This window comes from Takifugu flavidus, chromosome 15 (assembly GCF_003711565.1).
Source record: "Takifugu flavidus isolate HTHZ2018 chromosome 15, ASM371156v2, whole genome shotgun sequence".
NCBI classification, from domain to species: Eukaryota; Metazoa; Chordata; class Actinopteri; order Tetraodontiformes; family Tetraodontidae; genus Takifugu; species Takifugu flavidus.
Window position 1 is genome coordinate 7722031 of NC_079534.1, and position 13887 is coordinate 7735917.

At 43.3% G+C, this 13887-nt stretch overlaps 2 protein-coding genes across 4 annotated transcripts; one reads left to right on the top strand and one right to left on the bottom strand.

Annotated features, from left to right (window-relative positions):
- Positions 1–2402: 2402 nt before the first annotated feature.
- On the top strand, positions 2403–4748 carry fitm1l (fat storage inducing transmembrane protein 1, like). Its single transcript, XM_057057473.1, has 2 exons — positions 2403–3015; positions 3449–4748. The coding sequence occupies exons 1-2, from the start codon at positions 2837–2839 to the stop codon at positions 4125–4127; spliced, it is 858 nt and encodes a 285-aa protein (XP_056913453.1). The 5' UTR covers positions 2403–2836; the 3' UTR covers positions 4128–4748.
- Positions 4749–5530: 782 nt separating this feature from the next.
- trnau1apb (tRNA selenocysteine 1 associated protein 1b) lies at positions 5531–10438 on the bottom strand. Of its 3 annotated transcripts, XR_008954069.1 has the most exons (10): positions 10236–10438; positions 9582–9679; positions 9297–9396; positions 8066–8118; positions 7745–7873; positions 7186–7302; positions 6689–6995; positions 6563–6608; positions 5816–6252; positions 5531–5673 (listed from the first exon to the last, which is right to left on the bottom strand). XR_008954069.1 is itself a non-coding variant. In XM_057057471.1 (9 exons), exons 1-9 carry the CDS (start codon positions 10272–10274, stop codon positions 6116–6118), a joined length of 1023 nt encoding a protein of 340 aa, XP_056913451.1. In that variant the 5' UTR covers positions 10275–10438; the 3' UTR covers positions 5531–6115. The 3 variants fall into 3 exon arrangements, 2 of the variants coding, with proteins under 2 accessions (XP_056913451.1, XP_056913450.1); XM_057057471.1 differs by having other exon boundaries at positions 5531–6252; positions 6563–6605; XM_057057470.1 differs by having other exon boundaries at positions 5531–6252.
- Between the last annotated feature and the right edge of the window lie 3449 nt (positions 10439–13887).

A 13887-nucleotide genomic window follows, 5' to 3' on the forward strand; every position in this document is an offset into this window, starting at 1 on the left:
AAAGCATTCATATAAGCACTCTTCACCCTCCGGCTGAGCACATCTAACTAAGGCGAAAAGGTTGTTGTCAGCAGTGTTCCTCAGCTACTGGTGTTCACCCACTGTCTTACTGGACAAACCCAACAGAGGTGGCTGTGGGATTCTCCCTGAAATCCACTCACACCTTGTTAGATATTTAAAGGTCGCTTCCTTCACTGCAAGGAGTCATTTCAGTCAACAGAATCGACCGAGGGCGCCATCTGCTGGAGGAAGTGATGGGTAGATGGATGTTATATATGCATGTACATACACTGCTCAAAAAAAAATTGGAGGAACACTTCGAAAACACATCAGATGTAAAGGGGGGGGGGGGGGGGGGGGAGTTATCTTGAATATCTTTCCTGATAAAAAAAAAAGTAGGTGAAGTATTAGTAACAAAATGATGCCACATAATTTGATTGAAATGAAAATGATCACCCTATAGGGGGGGAAATCAAAGACACCGCAAAAATGAAAGTTAAAAATGTTAATGTTAAAGTTAAAAATTTTGCCAAAATGTCATTGTAGAAACTCAAAATGATTCTCAGTAGTTTGTGTGGCCCCCACGTGCTTGTACGCATGCCTGACACCTTCAGGGCATGCTCCTAATGAGATGACGAATGGTGTCCTGGGGGATCTCCTCCCAGATCTGGACCAGGGCATCACTGAGCTCCTGGACAGTCTGAAGATCAACCTGGTGGTGCCGGATGGACCTAAACATAATGTCCCAGAGGTGTTCCATTAGGTTTAGGTCAGGTGAACGTGGGGGGCAGTCAATGGTATCGGTTCCTACATCCTCCAGGAACTGCCTGCATACTCTAGTAGAAAGTCAGTCAGTAAAAATCAGCCAAAAGAGATGAGGAGGGAAAAAAAGTATCAGTGGCCTCAACCTGGAAAGCCATTCCTGTTTTGGGGGCCGTCTCATTGTTGCCCCTCTGATGCTCCTGTTGTTGATTTCATTAACAACAAAGCAGCAGAAACTGATTAACAACCCCCTCTGCTACTTAACTGACCAGATCAATATCCCAGAAGTTTGAGTGATAGGTTGTTGTACTCTGAATAAAAAAAGTGTTTGTCTAATTTTTTGAGCAGTGTATTTTGTGTATGTATTTTTGTATTTATAGTTTTTTTTTTTATCTAGGTATACATTTTATATATCTGTGCATATCACTCACACACGCACGCACGCACGCACACACACACACACACACACACACACACACACATACATACATACATACATACATACATACATACATACATACATACATACATACAATTTATGGTTTGCTATTGTCATTATTTGCAATTTGCCTGCTCAAATATGGGCTGGATACAGTTAAGAGGGGGAAAGTTGACCTTCACACTTGCTTCCAGTAGACGCTCTAAAAAACCTATATAACATTTAAAAAAGAAAAACAACCGCATTCAATTGTTTGGATGTTTTTATTTTTATTTGGTACGAATTCGATACGAACTCATTCTATGAAATAAAGGTGAATTTGACTGGAGACGCTGCGTGTTGTACACAGTTAAGCCACGTGGTGGAGGCAGCTGTTCATAAACCTTTTACGGTGGGACACTTCACCACATGGATAGATGGATGGATGGATGGATGGATGGATGGATGGATGGATGGATGGAGGATGGATGGATGGATGGATGGATGGGTTTCTGCTTAATTATCTGACAATGGGGTGACAGCATGCCAATTTTAATGATTCTGTTTTCTAAAATATATCTTAAAATTGGTTGAGAAAAGCATTTTCCTCTGTTGTTGGTTTCAGACATTTTGTGTATGAGCTACAGTTGTGATAGTGTGGATGGAGAGATCAGAAATAAAGGAGAAGGGTGTGTGTGTGAGAGAGAGAGAGAGAGAGAGCGAGAGAGACTGACAGTGACAGACTGGTACAACAGCTGATTCCCAGCTCAAATGCAGCACAAAGGTTGCTGCTATTAATACCCAGGAAAGCAGAAACTCACATCTTATATCGAGCTGCTTCTGAATTCAATCATCTCTGACACGCACATTAATGACTTTCTGTCCCACTGGTCCTCGACAGGGCTCCTCAGATCTCTGCTGGTATTTAAAACTCACCTTGTTCGATATGCTGTGAAAGTACTTTAACCTGGAGGAGTTCATATCACTGATTCAACCCCCCCCCCCCCCACCCCTGTAACCACGAGTCAGCTAAGCAGGAGCAATGTGACACCTCAGATTCCCAGGAGACATCTGACACGGAGAAAACATGCACACGTATGTATGCATTGGTCAGGAGAGTGAAGTAAAGAAGTTCCAGTTACTGCAGAGAAGGCTGATCCTGGAACCAGTGCTGTCACCCCCCTCCCCCCACCGCTGAGCGAGGTGAGCTGGAGGAGTGAACGCCATCTGACTGGGTCACCATCAGTGCACAGAAGATTCACCACTGTATTTTAGGGACTGGACCTCCTCGGCTGTCCGTGGAATGTTTGGGACCGGCCACCTCCATGCATTCTGCACTGGGATCGTCAACGTTACAGCCGGTGTCTTGACAACTGGCACCCTGATTGATCTTTCATTGGTGCACGAATGGATTTGATCTGACACTTGGAAAAACAGCATTTGCAGCCTGGTTACCTGAGCCAAGCAGATGTTTGGACTGCATGAAACAGTTCCCACAGCGGTACCTCAGAGCTGTTGGTGCGTTTGGGTGCATTCTGGACAGGATTACAGACTGAACATATGAAAGAGGGAAGCTGTTCAGGCTGAGGAAGATTATCTGAACATACTGCAGCAGTCAGTTCTCCAGAGGAACCACTGAGTCCAGACCAGGTCAGGATGTTCCTTTACACACTGCTGGTGGTCCTGACAGACCTGGCAGCCCACTTCCTGGGCAGCACTGTGTTCCGCCAGCACTTCCATCTGCTGTTGTCAGCGGTTCTGATGTTCGGCCCAGCACTGAGCTTCTGGGTCTCCCAGCACAGCATCTTTGCCAAGAGAAGTCACTTCCTGTATCGGTGAGTTGGCTTCCTGTTTAGCTTAAAGCTCCCTATACTCGCCTGTTTTTGGTTTTTCTTGGAGGGTTTGACACCCAGTAGCCATATACGTGATGGATTTTAGTGGTTGAGGTTTCTAAGAAGAAAAAAACAAGAAAATACATGAAAATAAAGGTCAGGGTATATTTTCTAAAATTAAACTGAAATATCATCTAAATACTCTTGACCTTCCCTTTTTCTGCCATTGGTCTGGCTGTAGAAATGAAATATATTCAGTTCCCACCTGTTCCCACAAGCACAGGAGCCACTCCTGAGATCCCTTTTGACACTATGTTTTTGCTCTAAATGCATTTTTCAAATTCATGCTGGCAGTTTTGGTGAGCACTGGGATATTTTAACAAAACAATTTAAAGTATTTAAACAGAATTGCTTACTCATAGTCTCCTTGTTGCAGGTTGTTCTTGCACTCTGGTTGGGGCTGGACCTGCATCTTTGTTGGTTCCTTTGTCTTCCTCCTGTCCTTTTCCATCCGTCGCTCCTTCTCTCTCTCAATGCGGCACCTGTCTCGGCTTGGGGTGACCGGAGTGCTGTGGCTTTGTTTTTGTAAACTACTGGATCTTCTGGAGAACACCACAGGAAGTTGCTTTGAGCCTTTGCTCAGTGGACCAGAGGTTGTGAAGGACCAACCCCTGCTGGTGCTGCGAGAAGGTCTGAGCAAGTCGGAGTGTATCAAAGCTGGAATGGTGTGGTCGGGCTACGAAGTCTCAGAGGATGTCTTTCTACTGTGTCTGTGTTGCCTGTTACTGGCTGAGGAAACAGCTGTTTTTGGGCCATATCTGAGCTTGGGTGGGGACTCAGATGCTCCCCTGAGGATCCTCTTCCTGTTTTGTGTTCTTCTGCTCTTTCTCTGGATCTTTCTATTGCTCTGTCTTTTGGCTTATTTCCCTCAGTTCCCCACACAGCTGTTAGGGGGCGCTCTAGGGTGCCTGAGCTGGAGAGTTCTATACCAGGGCTGGTACCGCCTGGGGCCCAGCTGGTTCTGCCCTGGAAGACCTGGACTGGGGCTTCTTAACATAAAGAGCAGGAGCAATGAAACACAGAATATGAAACTGGGTGTTGATCACATCCATTAATTGAACAAATGTGTTTAAACTGAAGAAAAATCAACCGGGTGAATTTTGTGGCGATAACTGCTATGAAAATATCCTGAAACATTGAAAACTAGTCTTTCATAAGTCACCACAAAATGAGTGTGATCAGCCTGTTCTGATCCATTTCTGCTTTATATGTGGGACATTCTAATACATCTATTTTATTGAAATTCTCATATAACTCAGTTGGATCTCAGATGTTTTACTGAAGCGGGATGATAATGAGTCCATATTTAAGTGTCGTTGTTGCAAATTTCAAGGGTAAAATTGACAAATGTAATTTTTGAAATATCTCTGGCCTGACTGAAGTACTCGCAGGGTTTAAGAAATCTAAGTTTGCTCTTAAACAAGAATGTGGGATGTATAATGATAAACCATTTAAGAATTCTGACCCTGAATTCTGAGCTGCACAATGCTCCAGTTCCAGTCCACCCTGATTGATCTGTGATAGTTTGTAGTCATCAGTGTTGACTTGAAAATCACTTGTTTGGATTAGTTTCCTGCCTTGTGACCTTTACTTTCAAACCTCAATCTTTGTCTTCCTATCCAGTACGGTTCAAGTTGATTTATTTCTGTAATTCAATTAAAAAAGTATAACTCACAGATTAGCTTGATTGTATGTGGGGGTGGGGAGCTCAACTGAGGAGAGTCTGGCAGTGGCAGAAATACCAGGCAGTTTGACCTTTACCTTAAAGCACAAGGTGGATGATGATAGACCAGTTTCTAACTAATGAAATTCAACTCAAAACTCCAGTCTCAGCCAGGCTCAGTAGATCACATCTGTTGTGGCTCTTTCCACGGGGGAGACCCACTGCAGCTCATCAGAGCTTCAGGAGCCATCATACACAGATACAGGACAAGCTCGAGAACTTGAAGATCCTCCTAAAGCAGAGACATCACCTGGGCCGAGGACAAAAAGGACCGGCTGGTCTAAAGACTGTAAACGTGACATATTTTCTGGAAATGTGGCTCCCAAAGTCTGGAGGAGTGGAGATGCCGAGAACCCAAACTGCTGGAGCTCCAGTGCGACGGTTCCAGGCCGTGATGATTGGAGCCGTGTTTAGCCAGGTCAAAGGTCAGGGCATCATCTACCAAGGTTCAGGAGCACCTCAGGCTTCCTTCTGCTGACCAGCAGGAGCTGAGCTACATTTGGGCTTTGATTATTATTATAGGAAAGAATCATCAAAATTCAAAGAAACAAACATAATACATCAGTCGGTCTATCAATGTGTTTCCTCATTCTTATATATGCTATCGTGTAGCCATTTTGGCCTTTGAATATCAGTGTTGGTTCAGCAGATAGATGCATTTTTGAGTTCTTTTCATTTTTGAGTCATTTCTAAAAATATCTCAAACACTGACTGTATCTGAGAATTCCTTTGACGTTCCCTTTTAAATCTGTTTTATTGGTTAAAATATATACAAAGATCGGTTCTGCCGTTAACAAAAGCAGACTGCAGATAAAATGAAAACATGCAGCGTCAGAATGCTCAGAAGGTCCTGGGATGTTCCGGCTCCTGTCTGGATCCTACAAGTCATGTAAATAAGAATTTGCAGTTAATGTGTGGATTCAGTAAATTATTCAACTCCTCTTAAATTCTTGGTGACTAAATCTATAAAATAGAGATCAATCCAACAAAAATGAAAAAAGGACAAAATTCTCTATTTACAAAGTGTTTCTGATGCGAACATCCCAGTTGGAGGAGTTCCTCAATAAGGCAGACTTTGACTGTTCGGCTCCGGCTTCAGCCTCGACTTGGTGACACGATCCTAATACGATAAAGACTGTTCACCACCTGGGCGTCAGCGCCACGTCCTGCACCCCAGGACACACTCGACTGCAACTCCACATTTGTGTTCCATTACCAACAAGGTGACTATGAAAAACGAGCAGATGCCGGTTTGAAGGTGAACGTGTGACAGAAAGCACAACTTTAAAAACGAGACACTGAGCGGCGGAGGAAGAGTCATCAGGACATGGAGGGGATGGGAGCGTCTACAGTGTCCAGAGGTTCCCAGTGACTGTTCATCAGGGCATCATAGAATTCCTCACTGCGTTCCATATAATCTTTGTTCCACTGCTCCACGTCACACTCAGGGATGGATTCTGTAAAACACATCAATAACTGGTTCAATACCTTCACAGGTTGTAAAAGATTGGTAAAAAGGTAGAAGGAGCCTAATGTATCAATCATTAAATACTGTATATTTATATATATTTGTGTTCTTGAATGATTAATCTGACAACTAACTTAATTCCATCATTTGACATCTAAACATCTGCACACATCTGGACTTATTACAGTTCTCACTTAAAAGCTGTCAATTGTTATTTCTACATATAATTATATTGTTTACACCTTTTATTCCCAACCTAAAGATATTCAGTTCACTGTGAAGAACAAATCTGCTTATACCGTCAGCGGTTTCCTCTTCTACGGCCCCAGTTTCTTCATGGTTCTGCTGGGAATGACATCAAATAGTAACTGTTTTCGGGAAGAACCTGCACAAATGTTAAACTCTGCAGGAGTCCTGGTTCTCACCTCAACAGCTCCAGACATGTCAGTGGACGTAGGTGGCATCCCAATGGGAGGGGGAGGCATGTGTCCGGGTGGGGGGTATCCGTACCCGTAATTATAGTTGTAGCCACTGTTATAGCCAGTGTTGTAGCCGGTATTGTAAGTGTTGTTGTAGGATGAGTTGTAGCCACTATATTGATCATAACCTCCCCACTGAGAGTAGTAGCCCCCCTGAGCCACACTGTTATTACTGCCGTAGTAGCTGGACTGGGACTGGTTATAGCTGCTGTAGTTCTGGCCCTGCCCCCCCTGGTAGCTGCTGATCTTCTGGCTGAAACACAACAAACATATTCACATTCTTTCAACACTTCCTGTGAATTAAGCCAAAGAATGACAGTGGCCTTCTTATGAAAGCTATTATTTATCCAACACAGACACATGACAGACGGGAAGTGTTTGCTGCGTCCTAATGAAGGCAAGTAACCAATCACCTGGCACAAAGACGCTCAGCTGCATCTTACCTCTTGGCTACAGCGACACTGAGTCTGAGGGGCTTTCCGCTCAACATGGTCCCCTGGCACTCCTCGATGGCCTTCTTCTGCTCGCTCTCCTCTCCAAACTTGACAAAGCCGTAGCCTCTGCAAGTCAAACGGCAGTTACAACCCCTCTCTACACCACTCAGCGCTCCATACTTGGCATTTAACATCCACTTAAAGAGGAAATATAATGGGTATTATTATGGTAGAACTGAAACTTGTTGTTTTACTTTTAACATGAGGTAGCATCACTTGAATTGTGAGTTGCTCTTGCTTAGCCTATATGGGGAAAACAATAGTTTTAGCATAAAATGGTAAGAAAACATTTGTTCAGCTTCTAGCGACAATACAAGATATACTGCTGCTGGCCAACGTCCACAGCAGTTCTATCTAAAGAAAAGAATTACAGCAAAGAAAGCATGACATATATGTAGATTATAGCACATTGCTTAAAATTCATATGCCAACCAGAATGTACTTGAAAACAGTAGTACTGAGCACAGAGAATATGTCAGCCTGGTCGAACTGTGTGCCGCTACCATACCTGGAATATCCATACTGGTCAGTGACCACTTTGGCTCCCTTGCAGGAAGGGTAATTCTTGAAAACTTGCTGCAGCTGGAAGTCCTGCACATCAGAGGCCAAGTCACCAACAAACACGGAGAACTCGGGCCTGTAAAAAAAACATGACTTTAATCAAGTTACAAGTAAACCGAAATCAATTCAAAGGACAACACCTTTCAGAAAAATAGCTTAAATTACATTAAAGTCAATTTTCTTTCTACATGGATGTTTACCAGACTGCTTCTTTCTATTAAAAAGAGCCTGAAAGATGAGTAAAAGGCAGGAACAGAAACAAGCTTACCCTGCTTCTGGCCGTTTACCATAGGTGGCATAGTTGAGCTTAAACTTTCTTGGCTGTGCAGGGAGAAAGAAACAAATCTCAGTAAGTCAACCACAAACACTCAAGCTGTGTAGTATAGCACTAATATTGCTGCAAATGAAGAGTGGCGTTATTATGGTCATTATTGAGTTTACATACCTCCTCCAACCAGAACAGCCTTTAGCCCATTCCTCAGTTAGTTCCTACCAGACTCTATTCACCAGCTTCAAACAAAGTGCATACACGTACAAGAAGCCTGTCAGCCACAATAGCAGCAGCAGGTACAGGCTGGTGCACAGGGGGGCCCGACAGCTTGGCCAGATCACAGGAATAACACTGTTTCAAATTCAGTAGCAAGCAGCAAAAGCTCACAAATATGATGTCATAATTTTAAACAATCTGGTAACTGAGATCTATTTACACCAGCAGCTTTTCAATATCTCTGCTTATTCCTTTTATATTACAAACCATGAGAAAAGATATCATCTTTAGTACAGCACTAAAGCAATTTCCTAACAGCTTACTTATTCTCATTAACATTTTAACAATTCATTTTAACAGGACATTTAAAATTTCATCATACAATGAACAATCAAACATGGATATACAATATAAATAGTAATTTTCAAATGTAATATTTAAAAATATTTTAATGTCAGATGCACACACATTGTATGCAACGTCAGATGAGCACACTTTAATCAGAGTAGTGTTGAAATGAGTGTTTTTTGGAACGTATGACACATAAGTGGAATTTAAAAGTTACATTTAGGTTGTATGATCAGTATAAAAGCAGAAAAAGCAGATTTATGTACCGGTCTGTTATGTATCTTCATTTTATATTAGTTTCGCATAGTATGGACTAGTTCACATCTGCACCACATCTAAGGCAAATTTAAATTTGACTGAGGTGTAACGTTAAACTAGCCAGTTAAGTTGACGGATTTTCGGGAGTCAGAATTCCGCACAGCTAATCAGCTTCAATGTTCCCACAAACAAGAACAAAGCAGCAAAATAACAAAAATGAAATTCTCTTTACAGTTTTATTGTCATTAAGATCACGCAAGACTGGTGATCCTACCATATGCACTATCAAATTAATCATTTACATTTTATAGGTCAACATTAAAATGTAAATAGATAGCAACCACAATGTTGGAAGATTGTGTTAAAGATATGGGGGAATGGGTTGAAGTTACATTATAGAACTAACCGGGTTTGATCCAGGGACTAGTTTTCCGTTGAGTCTTTGGACACAGCGTTCAACACTTGCTTCATCAGCCAGCTCCACAAAACAGTATCCTGCTGAACCACTGCACAAAGAGACAATCAACACATTAGTGGTTGGAAAAAAACAGCTACATTTGCCTTCATACCCACCTCTGTAAGAGTGTTGGACACTTTGTGTAAGCACATATTAGAATGAATGTGTCTATTTGGCGACGGTGCCAAAACTGTCCACTTAGAACTAAGTTGTGTTTGAAGGGTTAGCACCTACCCAGTGATCTTGTGGGTGATGATTTTGACTCCAGTTGGTGATTCTCCCATGGCACTAAAGGCCTGCTTGATGAAATCTTCTTCCATGTATGGGTCCAACTAAACACAGGCAAGAAGACATTTTACTGATGGAAAAATGCTCTTCAATAAACACGAGCAGACCAGCCCAACAACAACTGTCGCTTTATTTATTTAAAAAACAGACAGATACGTTTTTCATCAAGATACGTAAACTGCAGTGTATCAAGGAACTTAAACAGCCACAGGAGTGGAGGCTCCTGGATTGGAGTGTACTTTCAGTAATTTTCACTTCAATAAAAAACATTGAAGCGTCTTTGAAGCGTGGAAACGGACAGACAGAAGGTTCGCTCCAATCCAATTTCGTGTTGAACTTCACGGTTCTAAATAATGGACGAAATGTGCTCAAGCCACCCTAAACTCAAGGCTAATGGCTAACAGAGTTTGTAAGCGTATAAAAGAGCTTGTGTGGGTCCCCTAGTTGTATGATCACCAGTCTGAACTGTTTGTTAACTGGTATCAATGACATGGTAGAGCCCTGCTGTTGCGTTAATGTGTTTTTAACTGCAAACCAAAGGCGTGGAACAAGCTAAGCTAAGTTAGCATTTACACAGCGAACAAGAAGAATTGAACATACGTCACCCATCCACAAGCTCATCTGCCTGTTGAACATCATGGAGCAGTAGTCGGTTGTAATTACTAAGATGGAACGCTGCAAATGGGGTTAAATTCCTCAAATTTCAAAAACAAAAAAGTTAAACACGCAATCGGGGATGCTTCAATTTCTCCCTTTCCGTTTCGTTCTTCTTCCCGGTTTTTCAGCCAGCACCAGACTGGTTGCTCAATGGCGCCTCCCGCTGGTGGTAGTTTGTGCCTCATCGTTAAACATAAAACTGCCCCATGATAAAGAAAAAGAAACAGAGGAGGTTTGTTCCTTGAAGGCTACCAAGGAATAGATATTAAAAAAAAGACCCTCCCTGAGGCAGAAGAGCCCGTTATTCTTCTCTAATTGAAGAAAGCAAGACCAACCTCAACTGGTCTTAGTGGAGCCACATATTTCTTATTCTCTCAGATTCCTCACAAATAAGACAATCATCAGATATTTTGACTCTGGAAACATCTGGAGGCCCTTAAGGAGCCCTTAAATTCCTTTGAACTTACAGACTTTTGTGAGACGACCTCTTTAATTAGCAAATCTAAGTCCACCAAATGTCTCAGACCCCGTCGTAACTTTCTGTAGGATATTTTTCCCTTGATTTGCAGATCTGTTCCAAGCCAGATGAATTTTTCTTTAGTCACAGGTTATTTTTTCCTGACTCAATACTGGATCAATACCTGAAGAGGAACAGTTTGTTTTAGATGTTTCCATCAGGTTTTAGAGCTCATGCAGCACGGAAGGAGTCTCCAACCTGCCTCCCACCTCTACATTTCAAAATAAATTTCCAGATATTTCAGGAGATATTAGAATGAACTGAAAGACATTTCATTGAAAGATCACTAAAGTATAACCACGCTACCCAACAATGAACATGTTTAATTTACTAAAAACAGATATTGATATGCTTCAGTTGTACAGTCCAATAATTTCCAATAGATTCTGTCTGTTTAGACACATGTTCTTCATTTCATTCTAATACTTTCTGAAATCTTTCAACCATAATGATCATTTAACGCCGGTTGTTCATCTCTTCCTCTCAATAAATGGAGCTGTGAAGGTACCTGAAGGTGTTGAAGGTGTGCTTGGACTGTTTTCAGGACTACTTCACCAGTTTGGAAGGAAAAAGGTTGTGATATCATACTTCTTGCTCCTGTGAGGCCTGTTGTGCACCATCATGCACCAGGATGAGTTCCAACTACAACAAACCGTGGTTCACATCCAGACTGAGACAGCTGAGGTGGGAAAGGAAGAAGGCTTTAAGAGATGGTGGCAGAAAGAGAGTTTAGAATCCGCAACAACAACTCCCCTGCAATGTCTCTCTGTTAACCAACAAGCCCCCACTCTGCTCACCACCAGTGGCTCCCGAACGACCTCATCGACTTCCACTGTCGCTTTGAAATCAATGAAGGCAGTCCTGATAGCCCCCTCTGCTCCAGCATCCACCTTCAAAGGCCTCACCATTCGCACCTTCCCCCACCACAGCTGCTGCCGCCCCCCCCCCCCCCCTCCTCTACAATCAGCACCTTGCTCTGTCCTTGAAAGAGGCTATTCAAGAGCAAAGCTGCAGGACCAGACTCCATCATGTCTTAGCAGATCTGCTTTCTCCTGTATTCACGGTTCATTGACACCACTGGATGTCATCATTCCCCTCCCCACAAGACAGGATGCAAGGGAGTAAACGTCTTTAAGACTGACCTTTGGGACCTGGATAAATTAGGATCCCTCAGTTCTATGACAGGTCCTGGCTCCCCTGCATAACACACTCTCCCAGCTCACTATGCCTGAATCCACCTGCAGACTACCTGTTTGACAAGATACAGCCAGGGAACCACATTATCATAGACTTTAGGACCATTACCACCAGTTCCCACAAGGCTGGGAGACTGAGTGCCTGGTGACCAGGTGCAGCGAGAACAACTTGGAGCTTAGTGCCAGTGGAGATAGTGGTGGACTTCAGGGAGATCACAATCCCACGAGTTTTACTTTTAGCTGTCAAATTCTCCAAGAAACCAGTGTGGCGTGTTCCGTTTAAATGTTGTGTGTAGTTCATTATATAACCCACCAGAGGTCAGTGTTAGACAACTCTCGGTGCAGATCAACTCGTGTACTTCTTGATCAGGATCATAAAAAAATAAAACAAAACTGATGAATCGGTCACATCGGATGCAAAGTGTTCGTAAATACAGATGTAATGACGTGTTTGTGATTTCCTGAGGGCCATCACACACTCATGGTGTGGGAGGAGAACAGAGGAGGGTGAGATCACCTCAGGGATGGAGGATGTTGCTCTAGACTCATGTACTGCACAGGTGAACTAAGACGCTCATTTGAGGGAACTGCTGTCTTGCAGCCATGACAGACATCTCCTTAATCTGCTGACTTATATTTGAGAGCACAAATGTTTCACAGACATCACTTTTACTGATGGCAAAAATCAAGCACCCTCCACTCTCCTATTGAATCACAGCTGCAGAGCTCTTGTTTCAGATGTTTAAAAAAGTGAGAGTTTTGAGTGAGAGGTGGCACAAACACACAACGGTGTATCGTGTTTGCAAGAAAGCTTCAGAAGCTCTCAGCTCTCCTCATCTCCACATGTTTATGCTGGATCATTGTTCTTCATTCTTCCAGCAGTTTTTGTTCCCTGATCATCAACTCTTGCGTGTTTGGATGGAAAGTTTGTCCAGAGTTAGGACTAAAGCAGGATTTTAAAACTGACTCCCATTTGTAGGCTGATACAACTTCACTGAATAGAAAGCTGATGGACTTCAGGATTCCAGGATGTTACAGCAGGAAGGCAGGCAGGCAGGCAGGCGGGCGGGCGGACGGGCGGGCGGGCGGGCGGGCGGACAGGCAGGCGGACAGACCAAAACAATCACCTCAGCCTCCAAACAAACGTTGTTGTGTTCAGAGGCCAACTGGTTTGGGACATCACGAGATGAGCCAAAGATGACATCACAACAGGAACTAGCCTGATGGGTCGAGCTCAGCTCTGGCCTCCTGCTGAATGTTTACATGTTCTTCTGCACCAGAAAAGAAAAACAGAAGCGTGTTTGAGGGTCGAGAACAGTCTGATGACATGTCTGATGAAGTAATTCAATGCTGCAAAAGTGAAAGAGCATGAAGGGCTCCTGTCAGCTGTGAGGAGATGTTCTGAAAATGTCCCCACAACTCATTGATTCCTGCACAAACTGATCTATGACCTCTAGTTGAGCAATGGGTTCACTGTGTGTGTGTGTGTGTGTGTGTGTGTGTGTGTGTGTGTGTGTGTGTGTGTGTGTGTGTGTGTGTGTGTTTAGTGATGCAGATGATCTAGAGATTTGTGATCTGCTCCTCCCCCGCCATACCTCCATTTTCCTCACATGTTTGAAGTTGAGGGGGAGGGGTTCGTGGGAGGGAGGGGATGGGGGGTTAGGTCATTAGTCAGTGGGGTGAAAAAAGAGGCGCCCCACTAACACAAACACAAACACACACAAGCGCTCACACACAATGTGGTGACGTCATTGCGTTCAAACGGGTAAAAAAAAGGAGAAAACAACCCTAAAAGAATGACAACAATTTCTGAGAGAGAGAGATGCAGAACACACAGAGCAGACTGTGGATGATGAGAGGATGAAGGAGGAGGTTCTACACG

What these genes read in the sequence shown, in the direction of transcription:
- trnau1apb (XM_057057470.1), bottom strand. Translation starts at nt 10,274, where the DNA reads ATGATGTTCAACAGGCAGATGAGCTTGTGGATGGGTGAC. An exon ending in TAGTCCCTGGATCAAACCCG is followed by an intron (nt 8,119 to 9,296) that starts GTTAGTTCTATA and finishes CTCCCTGCACAG; the next exon opens with CCAAGAAAGTTTAAGCTCAA. An exon ending in AGAAGAGGAAACCGCTGACG is followed by an intron (nt 6,253 to 6,562) that starts GTATAAGCAGAT and finishes TGTGTTTTACAG; the next exon opens with AATCCATCCCTGAGTGTGAC.
- fitm1l (XM_057057473.1), top strand. Translation starts at nt 2,837, where the DNA reads ATGTTCCTTTACACACTGCTGGTGGTCCTGACAGACCTGGCAGCCCAC. An exon ending in AGAAGTCACTTCCTGTATCG is followed by an intron (nt 3,016 to 3,448) that starts GTGAGTTGGCTT and finishes TCCTTGTTGCAG; the next exon opens with GTTGTTCTTGCACTCTGGTT.